At 39.2% G+C, this 27,752-nt stretch overlaps 1 protein-coding gene across 1 annotated transcript; it reads right to left on the bottom strand.

Annotated features, from left to right (window-relative positions):
- CEP152 (centrosomal protein 152) lies at positions 1–27,661 on the bottom strand. The gene is made up of 26 exons (XM_074916972.1): positions 27,546–27,661; positions 24,824–24,924; positions 24,570–24,636; positions 23,995–24,339; positions 23,373–23,541; positions 22,490–22,630; positions 21,387–21,526; positions 20,889–21,089; positions 19,283–19,430; positions 18,496–18,587; positions 17,505–17,668; positions 16,805–17,012; positions 15,845–15,955; positions 15,596–15,726; positions 15,282–15,410; positions 15,002–15,137; positions 12,156–12,335; positions 11,385–11,654; positions 10,784–10,915; positions 9,866–10,510; positions 8,098–8,272; positions 2,962–3,043; positions 2,769–2,875; positions 1,847–2,003; positions 1,478–1,581; positions 1–1,223 (listed from the first exon to the last, which is right to left on the bottom strand). Exons 1-26 carry the CDS (start codon positions 27,630–27,632, stop codon positions 253–255), a joined length of 5,193 nt encoding a protein of 1,730 aa, XP_074773073.1. The 5' UTR covers positions 27,633–27,661; the 3' UTR covers positions 1–252.
- Positions 27,662–27,752: the final 91 nt, after the last annotated feature.

The raw sequence follows: 27,752 nt of genomic DNA on the forward strand, positions 1-27,752 counted from the left end.
TTATTACAAAGGTAAACAAAAGTCTGCATTAATATTTCAAGTTACTACAGAATTTCTTCATCTAACATTCAAATTGGGTCCCACTGATCAGGAAATGGACACAGTAGAACAGGTTTTTCCCTATCCTCACACTTCAATATCAAGCTGGCTTTTTTCCTTCAAGAGAGGAATTGTTAGTATCGGTTCCAATCAGAAAGTGGACTATCAAAACCACTGTCTCGCTGGTGATCCCACCCTATTCTTTTCCAAGCATTAGTTGCAGGAATGTTTTCCTACATTTGAATCTGGCAATACATTGAGTTCTGTGACAGCAGAATTTGATCTGTCAGAGTTGAGGAATGAAGTACACTCTGGGTTTATTACCAGGTGGCCTCTACTGTAAACTTCAGTGCTGTTTTTTGTGATGAGATTCTTGCCATTGCCATTCGAAATGTCTCTCCAAGCAGCAAAGACATTTTCATCTGCAGGGGAAAACGACCTGATGTTAGGGAACTCTTCACAGCATGCTGTCTGTGCTTGCACACGAGTACTGGCTTTTTGTTCAGGATACAAGAGAGGCATATCACTACGATCCAGATGCAGGCTTCCATTCGCAGAACTCCATTCGCTGAAGCTTCCTTCATCTCTTTCTGGAGTTTCTTGAAAATCAAAATCCTCAGTTCTTTTAGATTTAGTTTTCCATTTTACACGGGACTGGATACATTTATCCTCTTCCAAGACTCTTCTTTCATTCTCGCTGTTAAGCATATGATGAGTTGGCCCAGAGATGGTAGGGCCATTTGTAAAGCTGTGTGCATGCAGATTTTCTGATGTTACTTGAAAAGCAGATGGAGGAGCATTCTGATGTGCTATATTACTAGCAGCACATAAGAGTCTTTTGTCTACATTTGTGATGGGGCCATATTTTTCTCTTCTTCCATCTTCATTTGGATAAAACTCTGACAGAGCATCTCTTGAAGCACCATCCAGGTTTTTAGCATTATTCCCATTCTGAATATTTGAAGTCACTGTTTCATGAAGCATATGTTGAGTTTCAGTCTGCATTGCATCAAACTGCTGTCTCAAGTCATGTGGTACACGCTTCTGGAGAACTTTATCATTGGTTTCTTTGGTAATGCTTTTGCCACATGATTTGCTTTCCATATGGTTTGACCTATTCTGAAGCATGCGATCTCTTTTTGAGTACTCAGCTCCAGGTGGTAGATCAGAATTTAATAGCAGAGCTAGGACAGAAGGGAAGGAAATAGATTAAATGAAGGAAGTGTTAATGCTGGAAGTAAAACAAGGTTCTTCTGTGGTTTTTTGTTTGGTTGGGTTTCTTCTAATAAAGAATTGTAAGCCTTGTCAAAATAAGCAGCTTGTATTTACACTTCTATTAGCAAGCTTATAAATAAATAGATCTTCACTTTCCATCTGCATTTTCATTATTACATGGATTAAATTAATATGAAGAGAACAACTATAGAATCCAACATACCTGAGCGAGTAGATTTGCTCTGGGGAATGCGTCGAAGAGGCGTTTCAAGCCCTTTAGCCATTGTAGCAAGCTTACTGGCAGCATTCATTATTTTCTTTTCAGCTCTGCCAAGAATTGCAGAACATGAAAAAAAAAAAATTTAAAGTTTATGGGTAATTCCATTTCAACTCTGCATTTTACTTCAAGGTAATGCTAGTGAGAGGCAAAGAACACCAAAAAGACGGTATGCCAGGCTGATCAGCAGTGACTCCACGCCGATCTGAGCAGACCAGCAAAACTTCAAGTCAGACACTGGTGGAGAAACACCAGACTAATGACTACACAACTCTTGCAAAACCAACAGTCCTTTCCAAACATACTTGAACTTACCCTTCGTGTTTCCCATTATCGGTAAGAAGTTGTTGCAGGCATGTCAAATAGTATTTGCGCATTTTCCGAGCCGTTTCTTGGCGCTCTCTTAAAACCTCCGCTTTAATCATTTCAGCAGCTCGCTCCTTGCTTTCACGGATATAACAAAGCATATCACCTAAAAATACACTTCATTAGTAGCAGTTTTCCCACAGAGGGGGGGGAAAAAGCAATACCACAAACTGGGATTGTCTAGCAGACCTGGAGCAAGTCAGCAAGAGCCTGGATTTACCTGCCAACATTCCACACGCATCCTTGTGCCAAGTGTTGCCTACTGGATAAATGCCACCAAAGACCAGAGCACGTCGATACAGAGCATCAGACAAGAAGTCACTGTCCAATTCTGCATCCTCAGCAGCAACAGAAAGTACTAGGCACAGGGATTTGGGATAAGTGTTGGCTGGTAAAATGAGCATCTAGGAATTCTACAATGGCAGCGCAGCTGGCGTTTGGGGACCTGCTGCACTCAAGACCTGGTGCTACACTTAACCCTCTCTCCTCAGCCAGAAGGTTGCTCATTAAATCAGAAGGAAGGGTGCAGCACAAAAGAAAAGCAGATTCTCCCTCACAACAAGTTGCAGGGTAAATGGATTGTTTGCTGGAGAAGCTAGGTCAGTTCTCAAAATACACTTTACCACTTTCAAATACATAATACAGTGCAACAAAGCAAGGATGGCATAAGGAGGCTTCACCTACCACAACTGATCTTGTCTACGATTATGGTGACAATTCCATTTCTCACACTCACTCTAGTAAGAAGGAAAAATTTATTTCTCATGCAATTTGGCTGTCAAATTCCTGTGCAAGTTGGCTGAAGCAGGAGGAAGTGGCAAAGTAAATTATTTTGCTCTCTTAACTTTCTAGCTAAGACTTTAGTACTTACACTTAATCTTGTTCACCGTTTTAATGTACTGAGCACGCATTTCTTCCAGCCCTTTCACAGAGTCACAGGATGTACAAGGTTTTGAGACACCTCCCTTTGACAGTGACCTGAAATGCATATAAGTCACACTGCATGTAAAAAGCAGCTTATCTCAAAAAAAACAAAAATCAGCTTGTTTAGATTTTTTAAATACCTTGGTGGTGTTCCCAGGTCTTTTGGTTTAGTCTTCATCTGAGAGTTTTGTGCAATTAGAGCTTCTAGAACCTTCTCATTTTCTAAAAACCAAAACAAAAAAAAACAAACAAAAAACCATAATTCACTGCATTTCTCTCAATTCAAGTGGAGTTCAACAGAAGTTGTTACATAAACTGTCATCTCTGGTATAACAGCTCAATTTCACAAAGCATCATCAGCAAATGTACAGCTGTTGCTGTAACAAGCACATAGGAATCAATCATAACACACTTCAATAAAGCCTGAACATAAAAGTCATCTCATACAGTAATTAAATAAGCTTAAAGCCTTCATATGCCATTACTAACACTATGCTGGAGGCAAAACTTCAGAGATACTGGAGGAAGGACAGGGGAAAAAAAAAAAACCAGCCAGGGTTGTTTTGACAAACATCGGAAAAGAATTTTTAATTTGTGGGATAGCAGTTGTGCCTTCTTTGGGGTAGAGAGATGAAAGATAAACTTGGGTGGTTTTTTTGTTTGTTGCTTTTTTGGGGTTTTTTAATAACCAAAAGCTACTATTACAGAGGAAGGCTGGACTTCCATGCTGAACTCTGCTCAATGCTACAAAGCAGCATATAAATATTATGAGACATCACAGAGAAGGAGAAGACAGTGGAGCTAGAAAAGCCCAAAGCATAGGACTTCAGGCTGATACTGAAGACTGTTGATCATGGCATACAGACAGTCCACCTGTCGGTTATCTCTGGAAGTTAAAGAGCCTTAAAACCTATTTATTAGCTATGTAATCTAATCTATGTAAGTTATATTTTTTTAAAAGGGTATGGGTATTTACCATAGCTTGAAGAATTCATGGATAAACTTGGATAGACCCATAAAAATCAACAGTTGATTACTAGCTTTCCTATTTTAGGAAGGAAAATCAACATAAATTGAACACCTACACTCAGTGCTGGAGATACCTCCACCACACTCAGCCACGGGTGTTCTCACATGAACCGTGGCTTAAGGAAAACAAAAAACTGTCACCACATAACAGAGGGCATGTCTTATTGAAGACAAGACCTCTTTCTAGAAGAATCAAGGCTTTCATCAGCAGAATATGAAGACCTGAGCCCTGGGGGGGTGGAAATCAAACAAGTTTGGCTTTCTTCCTTCTTTAAGATGGTGTACAAAACAGCAAAAAGCAAGCAGCCATACTACAATAGAGAGAGTAGCAATTCATGGCCTTCAGAGATCCTCATTTGTGGCCTGAATCTTATTTTGAGCAGTTGAGAGTTGTATCCATGACGACCTTGGTGACAGAAGTAGCCTCTGTTTTCATTAACAGGCCTCCTATTATCCTTCAATTTTTCCTCCGGTCCCCAAGGAAGTTGACACACTGTACAGTTGTCAATAAAAGGGAACAAAAATAATATTACACAAATTTGTGCAACTTACCCACCTGGCCTCCTGCAAGCTGGCAAAAACCTTCCTCTGACAAACATAGAGCATTTTACTCCTCACCAAGCACAAAATTTATTAGAGCAGGCAACTGAAATTTTTCATTAAAAAAAAAAACGCAAGGAAAAACCCACCCCACACAACACAAACAAGCCACAGCCTTTGGCAAGTAAGACTATTTAGTCACTTGGTACAACTCGCATCTGCTCTCTCCAAGCTGACCATTTGCCAAACCTGCTTGAAGTGGCCACAGTGACCTTTCACTGAGGCACGCTCAAATTCTACAGAGTTACTGACAGAGTTTGAGACATCTCCTGAACCAGAACCTTCAGCAAGTTCAATCCTTAAGGAGAGCCTAAAAAAAAAATGCCCCAAACACGACTGTGTAGAGCTTCAGTTGATTAAAACACTGCAGGGAGAATGATCCTCTCAATCACCATGTTTTCCTTCAGAGAAAACATCCTTCTCTTCGTTCTGCTCCTTAAAACAAAGGCCTCTACTGACCTCAATACAGCTGAACAAGAGGGTAGAGTTCCTCAGATACCAACTGAATGGGAACTGTGCTCCATATGGTGCATTACACTCAAGCAGGAACGAAAAAGTTCTTGTGCACAGGAATGAAGCAAAGCAGACAGACACTCCTCCTACAAATCCTCTCAGAAACAGACCCAGACAAAAGGAATTCTTGTTGCTATCAGACATGATATGGCTTTCTCTGGAGTGAAAAGTCTACATGCAAGGCCCACAGAGAGAGACCCAACCACATTAGTTACAGGTTTAGCAAAGAGGTTTGATACACCAAAGACTTTTCATCCTCATTAGCCCAGACTTTACAACAGCCAGAGGCTTCTACCAAGTTAAATAAAGAATTGAGTCTATTATCCTGAAAGGATGACAGATGTACATGATGCAACAGCCTTCACAAATGCAGCTATCAATATCAAGTCAGATAATATTGCAATTAACTAAACTGATGGTCAAGTCTCAGGGAGGTTTTACCACCAGACACTATTAGTCTGTCCACAGAAGCTGATATGGACATTGAGAATGCCAGAAATAAACTGGACAGCAGAGAAAAGGCAATCACCACAAAACAACACTACCCCACAGCCAGCGGGGTGTGTATTAAACAAGAATACCAGATAACACCACTAATGAATCAGAAGCAGTCTGCTACAATGGAGGAATCTCAAGCAAGTTACTTTACACTATCTTTTTCCACTGGAAAGAGCTTCAAAAAAGCCTTATTTCCATACTACAAACAGAAGCCTTCCTTCAGTGACTATGAAAAACAGAGTAGGTAGAGACAGTAATCATATAGGAAAGAAAGATTTTAAGATCTAGAGACCTTTTCTCAGTCATCAGTCCTGTATTTTTCATTTCAAAGTGACACAAAGGAAAAAACATCTTGATTTAAAAAGCGAAGAGACTAAATAAAGCCTATTTAAAACCTACTTTAATGTTTACCAAAAAAACCCCAAAGAAAATAAACAGAACTAGAGCTTTAAACTATTATTAACTGCAGGAAGGTACAAGAACACTGTGGTCTGTGCCTTACTACTACTGATGCCAAGAGGAACTAAGCAACATTTGGGGTAACTCTGGTCTTAATCATTGCCCCCCAGTGGGAGTAAAGTGTGCACAGTAGCAGCACAGCGCCAAAGGAGACTGCTGAAGAACTCCGACACATACACATTTACAAGTACACATCTGTATGTGCACATGCATGCATTATCTGTATAATCCTCATGGGCAGGGGGACCCGCATGTACACATACTCAAATTGGAACATTGAACTCACATGTTCAGTTTTCCTCTGTTCTTTCCCCAATACACAGAAAAAAGTACTAAAGCAATAAATAATGTTTAAAGCCATGAGGGCAAGAGGGGTTTGGGGGGTAGGTCAGTTTGTGTTTTTCTGGTTTGGGGGTTTGGTTTTTTTAAGTATGTACACAGTATTCCATCCATTGAAACTAAACCATGCAACAGATGGGAGAGACTCATGCAGCCAGCAAGGCAGAGCCATTGAGAGTGGTCTTTAGGTGACTAACAATCCTAACCTTGGATTTGCTCTAACTTAACTTCATGTTCCTTCACAGCAAGCTGAAGATGTTTGCAGGCTATCTCCAGCTCTCTTTTCAAGTCCTGGCACACAGCCTCTCTTTTTAAAAAGCTCCTGGCAGTGTTCACAGCAAGATTTTTGCTGAGACACAAGGTTCCTTCCTGTACATTTCTGACCTGCAACAGTTGCTAAAAGTCATACATCAACCACACTACCAAAAAAAGAATCAAGCCCAACGTTACTATTTCCAGTGCTCTACTTCGTCTTTCTCTTGCTGAAAAGCATATAACACATTAGTCTAATTAGAATAATCACAAGAGGCTGGAACCCTCTTACAGAAGGTACAGCAGCATCTATTAAGTCATTGAGTCCCTCACACCAATGATGAATTGAGTATTGAGTATTCAGTCAGTGATGCGAGACTTGTAGGTTGAATTATTTTTATTATTAAAAAACCAAAAGCAACACATCCCCACCCCCACCCTCAAAAAACCCCAGCACACAACAGCTAAGCAGGGTCTTTTGGAGTCGGCTGAAGGAGACTCTCCCAGCTGGGAAGCCTCACATGCGGCTGAGTCTAGTTAAGTTAAGAAAAATCACAAAGACTGGGCTACTTCCAGGAGAGCAACGGCTGCTCTCTATAGTCAGGACAGGGAGCTGTAGAGACAGAAGAGCTGTACTGCTTGTATTGTTTTGTGTTTAATAGATGGTTTGTTATTTTGGTGTTGAAGGAATTCAAGCCACGCTATAGGCATAAAGCCAAAGAGTCTCTTGGGTTTTCTTGCTTTATGTTTTTCGGTTGCATAAGAACTTAAACTAAACAGAAAGCCCCAGAGAGATTTCTGTGCCTCCCACGAAGTTTTTCCCCAGCTACACTGTCTCCAGCTTTGCCATGGTACATGTGACAGCTTTAGGAAGAGCTACAGTGTTGAAGTATATACTGCTGGCAGGAGGGCAGGAAGGAAAAAAAGAGAATCACCACCTAGGGACTCACATTTTTTTCAACTGTGTTCTTGATCAGAAGAATCAGAAAAAAACTACCACGCCAGGTGAAGTATCATTCGTGACCCAAACGTATCTTTTATGTGAATGCAGAATTCCTTGTCTTGTCCAATGTCAAGGACAAACAGTATAATTCAATCATCAAGGCTTTAATTTAGTATTACCCATTTACAAGACAGTTTAGACCATACTCTGCTCATCACGATCAACACTGGCTTGCTTATGAGCTGTTAAACACCAAAGGTATTAGCGTACATGTCCACAGCCCCCAAAGAGTATTTACATCTGCAGCTGATACGGCAGCTATTTCTTTACTCCTGAAGAATGGCTTTAAAAAGCAGAAAGCTACTAGCATTTAATAAAATTAAACCTCAAAGACTAGCATTAAATCAGTAAACTGGAGACCATTACCATCTGTTGCACCATTTGTGATTTTAACTTAGTACAAGCTAATGCAACATTAAAGCATCTTACAGTCAGAACTGCATCTTCCTCTCTCACCAAAATATTCACTAATTAACAAATTTTGCATTAAAGTCATCAATAAGACATCAGCTATTAAAGACTGTTACTAAAAAGTTTAATTTGATGATATACAATTTGCCAGATTGAAAAAGAAACCCAATACCTTTGTCTGCTCCAGTTTCCTGCAAGGGTGGCTGTCTCCTTAGCCTCCCCTGTGCTTCTGCTTGGTGTCCAACATGGTACACAGGAGATCTTGCCATGTCCCCAGTTCCTCCTTCACCACGTTGCAGGCAAGAAAATGCTTCTTTATTTACATTACTCACTAGCTCGTCGTATTTCTGTCATTGAAAAACACAATGAAAACCCAACATGTAGCAAAAAAGGTGTTCCACACCATCTTAAAGTAAGTATGCACAAAAGCAAGCAACCCTGACCACCAAGTAGCTTTCAGAATTGTAATTAAGTGCTTTAAACCTGCAATAGAACTGTAGATGGCAGCTCAAGTCGTGAGGAAAATGTGTATTCTAGCATATAGAAGTTTTACTTTGTAGAATTCACTGCTACAGCGGTTCTTGGATATCTTGAGTTTTAGTTTGGAAATGTCAGTAGCCCTTACCATTACAGAAAAATAGTGTCTTCAAATAGTTGAAGCTAACTTGTTTTTTTAAAAGGCATATCCAGCAGAAAAAGAGGTTGGAGCCATTTAGAGTTTCTGCACAAACATGGATAGTAAGGGATAGAAAAATAATCTAGAAAAAAATGTACCTCCTTTATTTATTGTTGTTGTGGTAGCATAAGAGAAGACATTACTAAAACAGCAATTCACTGGGTAAGGTGGTTCAAGCCAACCAACATTCTGAAGTTCAAAGGCATATTAAAAACACTTTACCAGGAGACACTCATATCTATTACAGAAGATAAGTAAAAAACTTTTGATTCTCTTTACCTTCATGAAAATAACTCACGACAAGAAAACTTTAAAGGACCACTTTCTGAACAGAAAAATATTACCACTAAAAAACTGGGTAATACTATCACAAGAAGTCACTTCATACTCTTCTCCTCCCATCCCACATTTTCTTGAAAAACAAGACAGTTTCTTTTCTTTTTCTTATTCTTTTTTTCTTTTCTTATTCTTGGATAATTCCCCAGCTGCTAAGAGCTCGGTGGCAGTGGTATTTCCAGGGGGATGCTCCCCATAATCAAAGACTCACTACAAGCATAAGGCTTGCAAAAAGAGTAATCTGTTAAAACAACAGAAACAGAAGCTTTTGGACAGGACTCTACGTAGCCCTGAATTCCTCCAGAAGAGGATAGGATGTCTTTCCTCACTTGGGCAGGCACATTGAAAAGGATTTCCTAGAGCCACAATAGTTAAGCAAGACTATTAGTCCCAAAATAGACCAGTTTGTCAGTTATTTGGTTCTACTACAGATAATTTGCAAAAAGAATTCACTGTTTTCATCTTTATTTGTATCAAGGGAAGCGGGGAGGGGGCAGGGGGAAAGTAGCATGATCTGTGATCACTATCACAAACTGCTAAATTTCTCAAAAAAAGCAGCTGCTATGCAAAAATCTGAAGATGGGACTTAATGACAGAACCCATCTGTCACAATGAGCCTACACAGGCTCCCAAACTTAAGATGGTGAATTCATCTCCTTAATTTATGAACCTTGGCATTAAAGAATGACACTACTAACCCAGCTTGCTCTTCTTTAAACACTAAAGGTATCAAAGCTACACCCATTCTTTCCCTTTTCACTTGCTAAAGTAGATTTAGTCCTCTTAAAGTTTTAAAATACTTGTTATCAATGAACACAAAAGTTGGATTCTCAGGATTATGTGGATATTTTGTATTGGGAGAATACAGGTATGAATGACTTCTCAAATCCCTTTTCTAGTTGGTAGTTATAATCTACAGAAATATTACCTCTTTCCATTCTTGATCTTTCTTTTCCAGAATGGTGTAAACTGTGGTTCTGTAGGCCTTGTGCAAGCATGCCTTCAGTTTGTCTTTGCATTGATGGTTTAATTGAACATAACCATCAAAACACTTCCAAGAATGCTTACTATGTAGGCACTTGACTAGTTCTTCATGGATCTCACTCAAGAAGTACTCAAGCTCAACCAGAGTCTTCTCCTCATACCAATTAATTTTGTCCTGCAGTCTCTTTTGTTCCTGAGCCTCCCATTCTCGCTGCTTTTGGTCTAGTAACATCTTTATTTCTGCCTCTTTCTGAACAGCGAGAACATTCTTCTGCTTTGCAAGATCCTCTTTTGCTGATGCAAGTACCTCTTTGATTCTGTTCCTATGACCGTCTAAGAACGACTGGTAGTCTCTCTCATTTTGCTCTTGTATCTGCAGGATTTCTTCTTGCTTTTCTTTGTTCCACTGAGCACGGGCTTTTGCTAGTTCTGCTTTGATAGCTGCAGCGATTTCTCCTTTCTTTAACTCCAACTCCTTCTTGAGAGAAATTACCTTTTCTTCAAGTTGTTTCACTCTTGGTCCAGATTTCTCTGTATTCTCATATTCTTTCTTCCATTTCTCTTCAGCAGCTGAGAGAACTAGGGCTAGCTGGTGAATAAATAACAGAGTCAAAAATATATACATATTTATATATACATAAATATAACCCTGTATTATTATCAATCTACTGGAGATTATGTTCAAATTATTTAATAAAAATAGAATCCTATATAGACAAGAAAATGGATCAGAACCAGAGCACACCAGAAATAGTTTTCCTTAATGATTTCCCACCTATGTCTACGTTCATTCCTCAGTAATACATTGGATTTGGAAGACTGACCTCTTTATCAATACACACGAACAAGTATTTTGGGCTACCTGCTTTGCTGCAGTCTCTCTGTGTTCTTTTTCCCATTTTTCTTGTTCTAGCTTTAGGTTTACTTTGTACTCTTTGAGGTCTGTTAATTCTTGCAGCCACCTGGCACGAGCTTGGGTTAAAGCTGCATCTACCTACAAGCAGATAAAGAAACCCTACTTCAGTCACCACCACTGAATACATTTTTATTATTACTTTCATGTAGCAACGAAAGAACAGACTTCAGTTTGCATTGTCTATGGTTTACAGAAATTAAAAGAATGAGACCAGCAGCATCTGATAAATTTCTTGATGCAAAAATGCTACCAAACATTAAATTTATTTCTTAACAAAATGGTATAAACTCTAAGTTAGTGTTGTTCAGTTCTGTTCAAAACTCCTGCAAAATTTGTCCAACTGTGTGAAAAACTAACAGCTAAAAAAACCTCAAACCCAAGCTACGTGCTACAGCTTCTTCACAACTTTCTTAAATACACATCTAATATAGCAAATATCAACTACCGAGCTTAAGTTACTGGAAGAGAATACTTTTTTTTTTTAGGTGACTTAGTTGCATGTGGCAGTTTCACAGGCTCCAGGGCAGACAGAACTATTATTTGTTACCTGGCTGGCAAGGTTTTTACGGTATTTTTCCAGTTCTATTTCAAGTTCTTTTAAACCCTCTTCAGAGGCTGTATTTTCTTTCAGAGCCTTCTGGATCTGCAGCCTCTGGTCTTCAACAACCCCTTTTAATTCTTTAGTTGAAGCTTCGTCCACAACAGTTACTCGGTCAGTTTGGCAGCTGCAGCTATTACATTCAACTACAGTTCTTCTCATTTCTTCCAGCCTGCTTTGCCATTCTCTTTCTATTTTTGCAAAGGCTTGTTCCTTATTCTAAGGAAAAAAAATATTTTTTAAGAATATCTCCCCAGTACCCAAATAACTAGAATTTCACTGGCATTTAACAAGCAAAACTCTATTTACACCAATAATCTTCCCTAACAAAGGGCAAAACCATGTTCAGAGAGGACAGAGTTTGCTAACTCCTCACAGCTTTCTGATAAGATACACAGAGGACCAAAGGACTTCACTGTAACCAAAGCAATAGAAAGTGTAACCACTGACCCAGGGATCAGGGTGGAAAACTCCAGCTTATTACCAGCTGTGACATTCAGAACATTCTGCATGTTACTTTACAAGTCTAGGGGTTTTTTTTCTCCAAAATCTCAAGCATGTGTAATACCTACCGACTTCAGAGGATCCTACAATGACAGATCCTTAAAGCCATTTCAAATGGCAGAATAACAGTGCGTAAGTCTATCTACACAGACTTTCTCCTGAAAACAAACCAACTAAAAAAAGAAAATTTGAAATCCCCTGGTGTAAGTTCCACACCTCTTTTTCTTCCTTCTCCCAGTGAACTTTGGCTAATGCAACTTCCTCTTCAACCTGATGTTTTTTTTCTTCTAGCCACTGCCTCCTTGCTGCTATCATAGAACTGCTGTGTTTCTCTTCAAGCTCAGTCCTCAGGAGGTTGAGAGAGTCTTCTTTTTCTTCTAGCAGCTGTTTCTTGAGCTAGGAAATAAAAAATAAAAAATTAAAGTATTCTCCAAGGCATAGCAAACAGCTCTGGTACAAAGTGATGAAAATGTATGAGAGCCATGATTAAGTCTGTGCACTGATCTTACTGGTGACACCTGGACAAAAGAAAACACCATTTTGAGAGCTGAATAAGGAGTAACATCAGATGTTATTGTAGGCTATTGCTCTAAAACAGGTTTTCTTATCAAGCATCTTTATTCCCAGCATACTTTGACCTGCTCTTCTTACCATACTTGCTCAGCAACACAGTTGACCTACTTTAGTCATGTCATACAATCACAGAATAGTTTGGGTTGGAAAAGAACCTTCAAGATCATCTAGTTCCAACCCCCTGCCATGGGCAGGGACACCTTCCACTAGCCCAGGTTGCCCAAAGCCCCGTCCAACCTGGCCTGGAACCCTGCCATGGAGAGGGCAGCCGCAACCTGCATCAGTGTCTCACCACTCCACTTCGACTTTAAAGAATTTCTTCGTAAGGTCTAACCTAAATCAGTTTAAAACCATTACTCCTCATCCTTACCTCTACACCCCCTGATAACGAGTCCCTCCCCATCTTCCCTGCAGCCCCTTTAAGCACTGGGAGGCCGCTCTAAGCTCTCCCCGGAGCCTTCTCTTCTCCAGGCTGAACACCCCCAACTCTCTCAGCCTGGCCTCACAGGGGAGGGGCTCCAGCCCCCTGAGCATCTGCGTGGCCTCCTCTGGACCCGCTCCAGCAGGTCCGTGTCCTTATGTTGGTGCCCCCAGAGCTGAATGCAGTATTCCAGGTGGGGTCTCACAAAAGCAGAGTAGAGGGGGAGAATCCCCTCCCTCGCCCTGCTGCCCACACTGCTCTGGGTGCAGCCCAGGATACCGTTGGCTTTCTGGGCTGCCAGCGCACATTGCTGGCTCACACTCAGTTTTCCATCCACCGACACCCCCAAGTCCTTCTCCTCGGGGCTGCTCTCAATCCACTCCTCCCCCAGCCTGTGTTTGTGCTGGGGATTGCCCCGACCCATGGGCAGGACCTTGCCCTTGGCCTTGTTGAACTCCATGAGGTTGGCACGGCCCCACCTCTCCAGCCTGTCCAGGCCCCTCTGGATGGCCCATCCCTTCCCTCCAGCGTGTCGACCCCCACACACAGCTTGGTGTCGTTGCCAAACTTGCTGAGGGTGCCTCGATCCCACTGCCCGTGTCCCCAACAAAGATGTCAAACAGCGCCGGTCCCAGCCCCGACCCCTGAGGACGCCACTCGTCACCGCTCTCCACGGGACATCGAGCTGCTCACCACAACTCTTTGAGCGCGACCATCCAGCCAATTCCTTCTCCACCGAGCGCTCCATCTGTCACATCCATGTCTCTCCAGTTCAGAGACAAGGATGTTGTGTGGGACAGTGTCAGATGCTTTGCACAGGTCCAGGTAGATGATGTCTGTTGCTCTTCCTTTGCTCTAAGCCCATCGTAGAAGACCACCAGACTTGTCAGGTACGATTTGCCCTTAGTGAAGCCATGTTGGCTGTCACCAACCACCTCCTTATTTTCCATGTGCTCTAGCACAGTTTCCAGGAAGATCCCCTCCACAATCTTCCTGGGCACAGAGGTGAGACTGAGTGGCTTGTAGTTCTCTGGTGCTCTTTCTTTCCCCTTTTAAACATGTGGGTTGTGTTTCCCCTTTTCCAGTCAGTGGGAACTTCACTGGACTGCCACAACTTCTCAAATATGATGGACAGTGGCTTAGTCACTTTATGAGCCAGTTCTCTCAGGACCTGTGGATGCATCTCATCAGGTCCCATGAACTCGTGCACCTTCTGGTTCCTTAGATGGATCCTGATCTTCTCCTATAGTGGGTGGTTCTTCATTACCGCAGTCTCTGCTTTTACCTTCTGTATCTTGGGTGGTGTCACTGGAGCACTTGATGGTGAAGACTGAAGCAAAAAAGTCATCGAGTACCTCAGCCTTCTCCATATCCCAAGTGACCAAGTCTCCCGTTTCCTTCTAGAGGGAGCCCACATTTTCCCTAGTCTTTTTATCACCAGCATACCTATAGAAGCTTTCTTTGTTGCCCTTGACATCCCTGGCCAGATTTAATTCTATCAGGGCTTTGGCCCTCCTAAACTGATCCCTGGCTGCTCAAACAATTTCTCTGTATTCTTCCCAGGCTACCTGTCCTTGCTTCCACCCTCTGTAGGCTTCCTTTTTGTGTTTGAGTTGTCCAGGAGCTCCTTGTTTCATATGGATATCTTTAAAAAAAGCAGTTTTTTAATCAGACTGCTATATTGATTAATTATTACTTAGAAATCCCACAGTATTTTCAGATCAGTTTTATACAGGGAGAAGAAAATTTGCATTGTCGTTCAGTTTTTTGGAAAGTGTAAAGCCTCTGACTGATGCTGATTGAGCAGTCCTCAAGAATCCAAGTTACAAAAGCTGACTACACAAAAATGAATAGCTATTGGAAAGGGTTACTTCTACAATGTTTTAAACCCCAAAACACAACAGCAGGTTAATTTGTCAGCCAATATGTCACATGTATTCACTTTCTGATATAGCTGCAGCTCTTCCAAATATCTTCCCCAAACAATTACAAAGTTAAATACACTTAAACATATTGCATCTTAAAAGCAGTCTGAAATTATATGGTTTACAGGTATTTCCATTAGTACCTTCTCTTCCTTCATCTGCTGCTCTTGCTCAAATTTCTGCCTTAATGTAGCTTCCAAGGTGTCCTTCTCCCCACAGACTCCGATGTAACATTCCTTCACTGCAGTCATCTCTCTGTTCAGCTCCTCTATGTTAGCCCTTCACAGGACAAATTATTTATTATCAATTAGTCTTTACACTCACAGGACAGCAAATCTATTTTAAAGAAAGCGTAACTAGTACTGAGGGCCAGGCAGGAAGTGTGAAAGTTTCAGTAAAAGTGTAAGAAATGGTAAATCTTACTTTAACTGTGAGACTGTCTCTTCATAAGTTTGGATAAGCTGCTGTTTTTCTGCAGCATACCTCTCCATTAGGTCTTTCTCAAAATGTGCTTTTGTATCTTCATGATGTCGCTGGTAAGTTCTTTCACACCTACAGTTTCAAGAAAGGAAAAAATATCCGATTTTTTTTCTGCCTTTTAAACAGGGTTCAACTTTTCCTTAAGTAAGAAACCAGCCTTCTAATGATGACCTCCCCTTGTACCATAGAACTGGTACAAAGTTATACATGCAAGCTAGAAGTTCACGAATGAGACTAAATGGAGTTAACAGACTTACCTGTCAATGGCTTCTTGTTTATCCTGATCAAAATCCTGAACCAGCTTTCTCATCTGACAACACAGATCTTGATTGAAGCTACTCAGGTTTTCCTCATTTTCCTTCAGTTTTTCAATAGTCAGAGTATGATTCTGGACAAACAAGAGTCAAGAAATAGGTGAGCTGTAAAGAACCTTTTCTAATTACATGCTTTAGTACAGTGGTTTTTGTGTGGTGTCTTTGTAGAGACAAGAAGTATCTCTGTCTCACCTTAACTTCTTGCAGCAAAGTTTCATTAGCCTTTCTGAGTCTCAGAACTTCTTCCTTAAGATTATCAGAAACTGAAGGACTAGTCGCTGACTTACCCAGATTTGTGACAGGCTAAAAATAAACAAAATTAAGATATCATCTTTCAAAATATACATGATTTACAAGTTCACGCTAAAAAAAGTAAAGCTGTCTAAAATTTTACTTGGAAAAGTTTAAAGAAACAAAGGAAATTATTGCAGTGCAAGATATAACAGTATCATTATTATTCTAGATTAATTCCCCCAACTCATAGCATCATGAGGGTTTAGAGAAGCACACACTCGACATTGTGTTTGCAAGCAGAATGGCTACTATCATCCAACAGGGAGCATACTTCTCAAGCCTATTATCTTCCTATCCCACATCCAGGTCACAATGTATAGACCACAAGAGCAGATGTTACAAGTCTGAGCAATCTACAGAGGAAAGTTAATCACAGGGTGAAGAGAGATGCAATATCAAAGAGACTCCTTGTTGATCAAATTACATAGTAAAGGCCCTCTGGAGGCAATCTGTTTAATGTTCCATTTGTATAACCTAATGATCCTATCAGCTTTCTCAGAGAAATTACAAGGCCTTTTCAGCTAAAGGAAACCTACTTTCTCCAATGACACCTAGTTCTGAAAAAAGCAGAGCAGCCATTATGTGCTATGAAGCAAATAAGCCACCATCAGAAGTCACCTAATAAGGCCTATGCTGCCCAAATCCTGCTTTTCAGTTTCTTTTTCACCGAAGGTACAAAACAAGATATCCTCCAAATGACAATACTTTCCTTAAGCTCAAAGACTTAGTTACTATGAACGCTCAATTGTCAGTAAATTCTTTGGTCCATTTTCACATGAGAAGTTTAAACATTGGTTTGCTTCACTAAACTCCAGTGCATCTTTACTTTTTGAAAAAGTGTAAAAAAAAAAACCAAACCTCTGACTCTTTTGATGCTTTTTCTGCTTTCAACAACTGCTTGTATTCCTCTAATGTCTTCTGGCAATCTTTAAGATCATTTTGTAATTGAGTAATCTTGTTTCTCTTCATTTTATTACTGCTCAATAAACGTTCCAGCTCAGCTTTTAATTCTACAATAACTTCATCTTTAGAGAGCTCTTTATCCATGTCTCTGTTCTGTATTGCACTATTAGGGAGGAAATAACCAGTTCAGTATTTAAAACAAAAAACGTTTATCTGAAAGGTAGTGGTAGCAAAGAGAAGAGCAACTAATGCTACCAGAAATACAGATGTCTACGAGGTAATAGTAAAAAGAATATTAACGGAGAAGCCACATGCTTCTTCATCAAGTTGCAATTAATGTAGGGAAAACTCGGTCATTCAGCTGTTTCCCCAAAAGATTGATTCTCACATGTGAGGTATTTTGAACCAACTCAATTGGTTGTTTTAAAGACAGTTTTAGCATTAAATACCCATGTGGAATCTTTGAGCAAAAAACGTATCCATGCATATAATCCATAGAATCCAAGAAATAGCAACACAGTTCCTATAAAAACTGAAGATTTGTTAAGAAGCAACTAGGCACCCAGTGTATGGTATTAGTCCAGTCTTCCATTTCCCAATTACCTGGCAATACAAACGGTATTTCAAGTCTCTTTCAACAAGAATCACTCCATACCTGCAAAACCTTGGTTTCTTCCCAGTGATTTTGTTAATTCCCAAATCTACATAGGAATCACTCGTGTTCATACGCAGTTCTCCACCCACATCATTCAAAAATACTCCAAGCTTGGCAGCAGATTCATATAAAGCTATTTCTTCCTTTAATTCCATTAATTCTTCCTTAAAGAAAGAGACAGAAAAAAACCCAATTACACTGAGCAGAGAAACTCCAAGCAAATACATTAAACTCTTCCAAAGAAAAGAAATACATAGAGCAATTCTTTCTAGATATATTTGTATTTAGCTGTATTTACTTGAATCATCTAGCATTAGTTTTATTTATACTATCATTTTCGATACCTCTAGCAAAGCATATATTAAAACTACAAACTAGGGAACATTTTCTGTTGCTCAGTATATGATATTGTTCTTATTAAAGTTCACATATGAGGTTTAGTATTATTTCTTTTGGTATTCTTTCTTTCCTGCTGCCCTTGTATAGTAAAGTGGACGACAACAGTACATAGCTGGAAAAACAGCCTATTGCTCTAGTACTTATTAGGATTCACAATTGCACAATAATACATTTAAGTCAAATGTATGAACTGAATTGTAAACACAGACTTCCACTTACATTTTACAGAGGACACTTTAGCATTCCCTTTTGCTGGCACAAGGTAAATTTCAGGACATAGTATCTCCAACTATCCCTATAGCCTAATGAAGTTATGAGATTCCCAGCATATAGAATTTACATTTTTCTCTTTCCATAAGCAGGTTAGAAGTACGATACCAGATTTGTGCCAATACGTATGACCTGCTGTGTTTAAAGTTAAAAGAAAGAAAAGTCCAGCATGCAATTCTAGGAGATGAAGTAGTGGGTTGTCCTTTACTGAAAGGAAACCAGCTTGTTTCCACAACAAATAAAGACTTTCAACTACCAATTTCTTAGATATAATGCCTGTCCCCCCTAAAATCAAAACAGTAGAATATTTAATAAAATTAACCTGTAAAGCCTTGTTTATGTTATTGCTTATCATGTGCATAGACTGAGCTTGCTGCAATTGAAACCGTAACTGATTTGTCTCCTGCATTGAACCTATTGCAGGAAAGAAAAGGGAGAGAAAGAACACGTCATAAATATGCAAGAAAGACTATGCAATCTGAAAAAACAATCCCTGTTAAAACTAGCGATGTTGATTCTGGTAACAGGCAGTACTCTGCTTCTGTTTCTCTGAGCTCATTAATAGTTACTATAAACATTACCACTAAAATACTTCAATGTGTAAAGGTAGACACAAGTCAAATACACAGAGCAGGATATTTCACATGCTATTCCTACTGAAATAAGCTTAAGAACCAGACTCCAGCCACAAAAACAATTCTTTTCTCATTCCGATTTGAATTTAGAAGAGCAATTAAGTCAAATGCCTAACACAGAAATACGTAGCTTGCTCCCAAAGACTGTTATTTAGTCCAAAACTAAGTTTACATATATGCAGCACAAAAAGCATAAGTTTAATTGCTGTTGCTTGGGGTTTTGGTGTGGGCTTTTTGTTTGGGGTTTTTTGGGGGGTTGGAGGTGTTGGTTTTTATTTTATTGGGTTTTTTACACCCCAGTCCAGACAACTTCATTTAAGTCTGACTAATGCACTGCATAGGAAATGGTCTAGTACACATTTAGTTTAATGTTGATTCCACTTCAATGGAAAAATAGATGTGCAGTTTCATACTTCAAAAAAAAAAATGAAGCCATTTCTGCAAGGAAAGTTAAAGTGTGAGTAAAAGACTGACCTGTTTGCAGTAAATTTGCACATTGCTTTTGGCTTTCTTCTAGGCTTCTTGTCAGCCGATTTATTATTTCTGTTTTTTCACATTTAGTTTCTTCCAGCGTTTTTTCAAGCTGCTTAAGATGCTCTCCTAGATTTTTGCAAAGGTCTTTCTAGAAAGAGATTATTTTTACTCATGTTACAAACATCTAGCCACGTAGGACAGTTCTGGACATAGAAAAAGTCAACACATACAAGACATACGAGAAAAATAATCAATCTGCTAATTAAAGGTGTAGAGGCCAGCTAAAATCAATCACAGACCAAATGCTATCCTTGGCTAACAAGTCATCTCTTACAGCATCAAGGGTTTTGGTAGAACACGGTAAGTACACTCATATACAAACATACATGTATGTAATTTGTAATTCCTAGAGCAGTTAATTTTCAGCATGTCAGATTATCCCCTGTAATTAACCACACAGCCTACTGCAGAAGAATCAAGCCTTCGCATTATTTATATTAAGCCTGACCTTAACTCAATTTATTTTAACTGAGCTTAAGCCAAGCTAGCAAGTTCCAACGCTCTGTAAAAGAGTAACGGCAGTTTTTTCATGATACACAAAGTAGACCTTCATATGGCACTACTTACAGTTACCTACAGAGACCGAGGCACAGTACCTCGCCTCTATGCCTTTTGACTTTTCTATTTTCTCTCAAAAACAGGAGACCTCTCTCTAAATACCCCAAACACACCACCATAGAGGGAAAAAAAAAAAAAAAAAAATAATCTTTTTTTTGCAGTAGAGACAAAAGCTGTGTTAGCTTTGTTGTGGTACTAATAGGCAGAAATTTAGCAGTGCATTCTTGTTTACAAGCAAGTGCTAGTTACCTTTTCAAACATACAACCCATTTATTTTTATGCATATTTATGTTGAATCAAGAATCAGAGACCTAGAATTAAATAAATTTAATTCTATTTCCTTTATGTGAAATAAGAGGGCAATTTATTAAGGCCTGCCTAGACTGCTTGAATATTTCTAAGTGTAATGGACTCTTAGAACATGTCAGGTAGAGTAATTTTAATAAACTCTACAACTATGTGACACAACCCATATCAAACTCCATCTTAAAGCCAGCCTTTTTAACACCCATCTCTCCTTTCACATCTGTACTTCTAAAATAAAGTGACTGTTCAGTGGTTAGTCATCCTTGATCATTTTGAGATTAAAGCTTGGTGATAGACTGTTTAATAAACAGTTTTTCTTGCAGCAAGAGGATCACATAATTTCTTAATTAGTTCTTTTCTTCCCCAGAGTTATTTGCCAACACTCTTTCAGAAAAAGACTGTGCACAGAATGAAAGTTCAGGAGAGAAACTAACACAACAAATTCTTGCCTCCTCTGTATTTGCTATGTACAAACTCACCATCTGAGCTCACAACTGCCTGGAGATGTTTATAAAAACATAATATTATGAAGCCCACATGGTGAGACCTATGTAGAATTTCCATTTGCTTAGCAGCTTCCAGGAGTTATTAGAACTACAGTTCAAGAAGTGCAGTTTAGGAAACATGGGGAGCTCTACAGCCTCTCCAGTGCAGTATTCAGCATCCTAAAATAATTTCTCACCTGCTCTCGGAGTGCAGATTTTGTAGTCTCAAGTTTCTCCTCTAATGATAGTATTTGCTTTTCATATTTCTGCTTGAGTGCTGAAATAATGGCCTCATGTTGTTCTCTGGCTCGCTGAAGGGCATCTGATCGCTGAAGTTCTATTAGCTGCTTCTGCATGCTTTCCATGGCTACCTCCGCCACTTTGGATTGCTTCAGTATCTGTAGGAACAATATTAATAGCTCCCAGTTACATATATTTTACTTTTTCTCCAATATTCTGTATATCAGTTCAGCTTTTTTGTGCAAGAGTTGCTAAAAGTCCTCTGATAATGCCTAGATTTTAATACAAACTATCTTCCACCAATGCATCTTATTCATTAATCATATATATATTCAGCCTCTGCAATGATCATGAACAGTGTTTTAAGAAATCAGCATTTATGTTTAATGCAAATGCACCACAAATATAACTGCAGAGATCTTCCACAATAAACAGTTCTAAAATATTTACAGTACCTGCTCCTCACTGGTAGTAAGAGTCTGAATTTGAGTTTCAAGGGCCTTTATTTGACCTTCAAGATGCACTTCCCGTTCCTTTCCATTCTGATAGAGTTTCTGAGACTCATGAAGACTAACAGCCAAACCATCTTTTTCATCTTAAGAGACAGACATAATTGTGAGAACAACATGCCCAGCCACCCAACAACTTCATGAAACATGACTGTTCAATATCCCTGCTCTACAGAACCATTCGCTAGGAGCCCTCTGTCTCATACTGCAGGCAACAAGCAGAAGACAGAACAAAAATATTCAGCCTCCATCCAGTAAGCACTTTCTCCCTCTGGTAGCTGGAAGTACTCTGATACATTGCACCTTCAGAACCCTAGTGGAAACAAGCCCCATTCTGTCAGCACTGGGAACTAGCATCATCCCTTACACTATTTAAAGGAAGAAACAAAATAATTCCTCTCTAGAAATAGTCAAGACACAAGAAAATGGTTGACAGCTGAAGCTTTCTCTAGCCCTTGCTCCTTTTGCATTCTAAAAATTATATTATTTTTAGTCCTTTGGCATTCTAAGAATTACATTCTTAAGTCTCACAACTCATTTTAGTCCTTTCCTATAAGAAAAGGGAGATCAAGACAACCATCAGTCTCCAGCTTTCATCATTTCGGAAGAGCTGCTCTCTACATACAGTCCAGCAAATGGCTTGATAAACCAAACAGCACAAGACAAAAAAAAAAAAAAAAAAAAAGGGTTTTAATAGATGTATGCTTCTCCTATTGAAATTTAGTTTTATTTAATTATTTTCTTTACTTTTGATGCAATACTTTGGGAAACTTCTCACTTTTCTGTACATTTTTAATGCCTGGCACACAGGGACTCTGGAATATGATGGTGATCTTGAGAATGCAGTAAAAGTTAAGGCAGTTACACAAACACCAATCCAGAGAATTTTCTTTAGAACAATATTGAGGGGAGAGGGTTAGGTCCACATAATCCCAAATCAAGTTTATAAATACGATCAATACCTGCAGAGGCACTACCTAAGTCAAAGTTTCAGAATAAATGAGTTGCTAGGTATGAATAATATCTAAGAATTTATACAAACATTTTACCTTTGACCATTGAAAGCTGATGATTCAAATATCTAATCTGCTGTGCACTTTTTTCTAGCTTTTCATTAAGTTCTTCCAGTTGTCTTTCTCTTGCCTTATTTAGAACTTGAAGTTGAAGAATCTGCATATTTTCTGAAGTATCTGCCAAATTCCAAACAGCAGACAAACAAGTCAGCACGGTCAACTAACCAAGAAAGACATCGTTGTAAGTAATTCCTGCCCCAAGATACTTCATGCAGTGCCAAATTCACTGTTGATTCACAAAACTGCATCATTCCTTAGACCATGTTTGATTCACATCACCTGAGTTGCTCTGGCAGTAATTGCTGAGGAATTGTAGGAACTACCAACAAAATTCAGGCCTAACAGCAAGGCCAGATAAAGGTTTACAGGCTGTGAATTCACACACAGTCTTGTGGCAACTATACATTTTCAACATGTCTAACAAGCAGTTCTGTCATTTGAAGTGTAACTAACAGAAAAGCCCAATGTGGCATCAAGCAAAGTATGTTTCCTAATGTATTTATTAGTCTTTATTTTCCAGTATAATAAACAATGTGCCAGCAAGACTTAAGATCATCAGAAAGAAATCCGCTCAGTCTCACCAGTGAAAACTACATTTTTAAAAGCCTCCTTTTAATAGCTTCAAATACCCTGAACAAAATGAGCTGATTTATAGGTAAAATGGGGAAAAAATAAACAACCAAAACAAAAATTAGACCTATCTCAATGGGAGCTTAGAGCAAACTAAAAGATCATTTACATAACATACTTCTAGTTGTCCTCTTACTAAAAATCTACTGAAATCAGCATGTTTCCCATTGCTGATCTCCACTGGACTTTTCACACAAGTTTATTTCAAGTCTAAACTGCAAACACTTACTTTCATCGCTGCCCAAAAATTCACGTTGCAAATCTTCAAACCCTTCATTTCTTCTGGTTCCTTCTTGGATGACTGGAATTTTTTTATGAATGCCATTTTGATATGGTTTATAAGTGACTTTGTAAGATTCTGGTGACTGGCCACTGACAACATCGGATGTAACAAATTGCTGTTGTGACAATATATACATAAGGGGAAATAAATTACAACTGTAGACTTGCTCAGTGAAAATATTTTAGAGGTTGATGTGAAGAAGAGCTCTAGTAGCTCTTCATTTTCAGGCATCAATGCAGCACACCAGTTAAATGTGATAGAAATTTCATTAAAGCTTCCACTTTTAGGAGAGTGGTGAAGTGTCAGCTTCAATAGAGTAAGCACACACATAAGTGAATCACATTCCTTCTACGTTATGGTATTCTACCTCGTCAACAAGAGGAAAAAAAAGCACATATGAAAACTCAATTATTTAATGCTTCATTTGTTTTAAATGGGCTACAGAAGCCTCCCATCACTGTTTAAACTGATAAGAGACTGAAAGCATTTAGAAATATTACTACCAATAGTTAAAGACCTGTGAAAATTTTCCAAAAGAGACAGAAAAAAAATGCATCAGCTTCTACACCTTAAGATGTTCCTTTGGAGCATCTGGAAAATTTATTATTTTACTTTGCTGACTGTTGAATTCTGGTTTATGGCCATTTGTATATGGCCTGAAGTTTTCAGGAAGATGATACACATTGTTCTGTTGGTAGCAACTTGGAGCATTAAACCCATCTCTACCAAGATACACATCCTCAGGATCCTCTTGACCATTCTGGCCACAGTAATCTTCTTTAACATCATATAAATGTTTCTTCTCTTCATTGTTTTTTAGGCCCTTCCAATTCTTTCCATGTTTTTCAACATGATCGTTTTGCTGGTCACACAAGACTTGTTCAGGGTACAGGTTTTGTCCTTGTTCGTAACCCTATGAATGGATAAGAGGTTTGGAATTGTTCTCTCAAAACTCAGATTTCCCCCCACTCCTCACCCCTTTTTTTTTGGGGTTACCAGCCTCCAAGTTCAAAATACTTCAAATGATTAGCAAAACACATCATCTACATGAAAAATATTTCTCTAAGGAATTTAAATAATATTTAAAATATTATTATGAACAACCAGTTCATTCTAATTATATCACTGTGCATACAAGCTTACATTTTGAGGATCACTTATCAATGGATGATCGTTCCACCTTCCATCATGCTTCCCAGGTTCAGACGATCTAGAAAAAGAAAAGCAGCTTAACTATGTCCTTACAGCTTCAGGGAAAAACAAAACAAACCATCCCTCCATTAAATTAAGCAAGCTCCCTTTTTACTTGGATTGCTTTTATACACCTCTTCAGCTCAGATTTGCTCTATTCTCAAAAGCACAACATAAATAATAAAAAAACGTTCACAATTCCTTACTGCTCCTCTGTCTCATGAATGCTACAGTCTGAATAGCTGGAGAGCTGGTCTCCACTGTCCTCCAGCATATCATGGGGAAGGTCTGTCAATAGCTGTTGCAACTGAAACAGAAGAAATAACATTCATTACATGCTTTTCAAAAGAATGCATACAAGTGCAGTCCAAAGAGAGAGAGAAAGACAGGTGAAATAGGCCACTTGCACAAAATGCTGTTTTTCTTCTGCCAAGTAAAGGTTCACAACACTAGAATTCAGAGACGCTTATACCACCAAATGCTTAACAGACTACAGTACCAATCAAGTTATTTTTCTGGCAAACTCTTGTTAACAAAAGAGCTGCATTAAAAAGAGGTAAGGGAAATGCCATCAGAAATACATGTCCCAGGACAGACTGCTTTTGAAAAATGATCTGCAAACTAATCATGCCAAGGCTTCTCCTCCCTAAATCCCAGGCAAGACAGGCACTGGACATTCAAAACATGCCCTTTCTGATTGAAATCCAGATCAGAACTTGCCAGTCAGTGTTACTAGATGCAAAAATTCATCACTGCAGTGATTAGCGGTCGTCTCGTGTTCAGATGAAATCACCAAGAAACTGGACACAAAGGAAAATGCCACCACTTCTAATTCAGGAAATAGATAGTTGCGCCACAGAAAAGAAAAAAGACACATGACCAAAACACACCTGAATTTACTTGTTGTAATGATTCCCATATAGAATGTACCTCTTCTAATTTTCAGAGGCTTTGATACGGAACCATACGGCTTCTTGTGAATCTGAGCTATGTACTCTCTTACTAGGTGACTGGCAAGCTACACAATATACTCAGAGTTATTACATGCGGTTTCTGAACTCTAACCCTGTTTTTCTCCAAACTCTCAAAGCATGTGTTAATAACAGCAGAAACATTAGCTGCCCCATGCTAAATAATAAAGAAAAGCTAATAAGGTTAAAACAAACCAAAAAAAACCCATAAACCAAAAACTGTCATCTACAAAAAGTTTCTCTTACAAACAGCATCTTTTCTCAGGTGCTATTTTAGATGCTCTCTAAGACCAAAGGATAGGCAAGAAGTTAAGGACAACTTTTCTAAACATCTACAGGACAACAGACCACCAGAAGTTTGTTCCTAGAAATTCACTAGAGGCATGAAGAAGTTTCCCTACCTTTAGAAAATTCTCTAGGCTGATCATATCTCAGCTCCATGAAACAGGAAAAGAAAGGCAACATCATTCACTGAGGATGCCCTTTCCTTTGCCCTACTTGCAACCAAGGACATACTCAAGCACCATAGACTTCACTGGTCTTGCACTGCTTAGGAAACTTAAAAGTCAAAAGAAAGCAGTGCATACACTGTTCCCAAAACATCATCATGAGAGTTCATGTTCAAACTGAGCTCAGCCTACCAGGTTAGCTAGCACAGAACTCCAGATGTGGGTAAGGATTATCCAAGTTAGTGTCAAAGTACTCTCCTACCATGTAGATTTCTCCCATTTTCAAGGAAAAAAACCACCCAATTTGCTGTGGCAGAAAACTTAACTAATGCAGAAACTCTCGGATTACTTTTTGTCCAGGGAACATAGCAGAGCCAGTGCTTTAGTCTCCTTTTAGCAGGTTAAAGTCACATCCCACTGAACTATCTACATGTACAGTTTTTGTGAACACCACCTTGGCCCAGTTCAAATGTACATGACCTACAAGGATTATCACTAACTTATTCCAGAGAGGCTGCTCTGTGCCCATTGCCTCTTGTCCTGTCGCTGGGCACCACTAAGAAGAGCCTGGCTCCATTGTCTTTACATCCTCCCTTCAGGTCTTTATACACATTGATGAGATTCCTCCTGTGCCTTCTCTTCTCCAGGCTAAACGGTCCCAGCAATCCCAGCCTCCCCTTACAGAAAATATGTTCCCCTCAACACTCTCTCTCGCTCACCCACTGTAATAACACTACAATTATTTCACTACTTGTTCTTCTGCACAAGCACCACGTTCTTTATCTGGGTAAAAAGTTTTGGAACGGACGTCAGACTTCCTACAGTGTTTGCAAGAGCATCTTTCCAAGTTGTACAGCTATTGTTCTACTACACATTTTTATGAAGATTTGTCTCTACCTACACTCTAGAGAGTGATCCCTTAAGTATATATTGGGGACATTGCCTGACATGAACACAGTTTACCACACTGTAAAAAAAACATTATGGACATTCATGTTAAATGCACATTTTGCCAATTCTCTTTATGAAACAAAATGAACAGAAGCATTCCAAGTATTTTAACACCAAAATCCCAAAATATTTGCATATGTTTTTCTAGAGATTAAAGTATGTAATTTATAATCAGAATTTTTAAAATTGTTCCTCATTCTTTTCCAAGCTAACCAAATTTTCAAGTGAAAGAGAACTGTTGTTTTCTAAGTATTCGTAGTAAGTGAAATAGCTGTCAAGAAATGCAAAATATAGGTGACACCAGCCTTTTGCATTTGATCTACTGCACAGGCAAGGAGTAACAGTCTTCCAGCCACTACGTATGACACTGCAAGGCTCTTAAGATGCAGCATTTCATTATCTCTTCACTTTTTACACCACTCTTCCAAAGCACCATCTGCACTCTGGTTTGCTCTTAACACAGCATAAACCTTTTTTCTTTTTTAAAAACACTTAAAAGAGAGAAGTAGGAAGAAGCTAGATACACAAGCCTTCAGACTAAATTTGTTCTTTTTCACCTCTTGCTCTCTTGCATAATCCTCTTGGTCATAGTCTTCATCTTCATGTTGAGTTTGTAGAGCTCCACTATCAAAGTCAAGGGACATCGTTTCCTATTGTTTTTGAGTATCCAGCAAAACCTATCACAAGGCAGGAAAATGTCACATGAGTACAAGTGTGGAGTGAACCAGAAAGTACCATCCTCACTTCCTGAATTAAGTAGCCAA

The sequence above is a fragment of the Athene noctua genome, chromosome 13 (genome assembly GCF_965140245.1).
Source record: "Athene noctua chromosome 13, bAthNoc1.hap1.1, whole genome shotgun sequence".
NCBI lineage: Eukaryota > Metazoa > Chordata > Aves > Strigiformes > Strigidae > Athene > Athene noctua.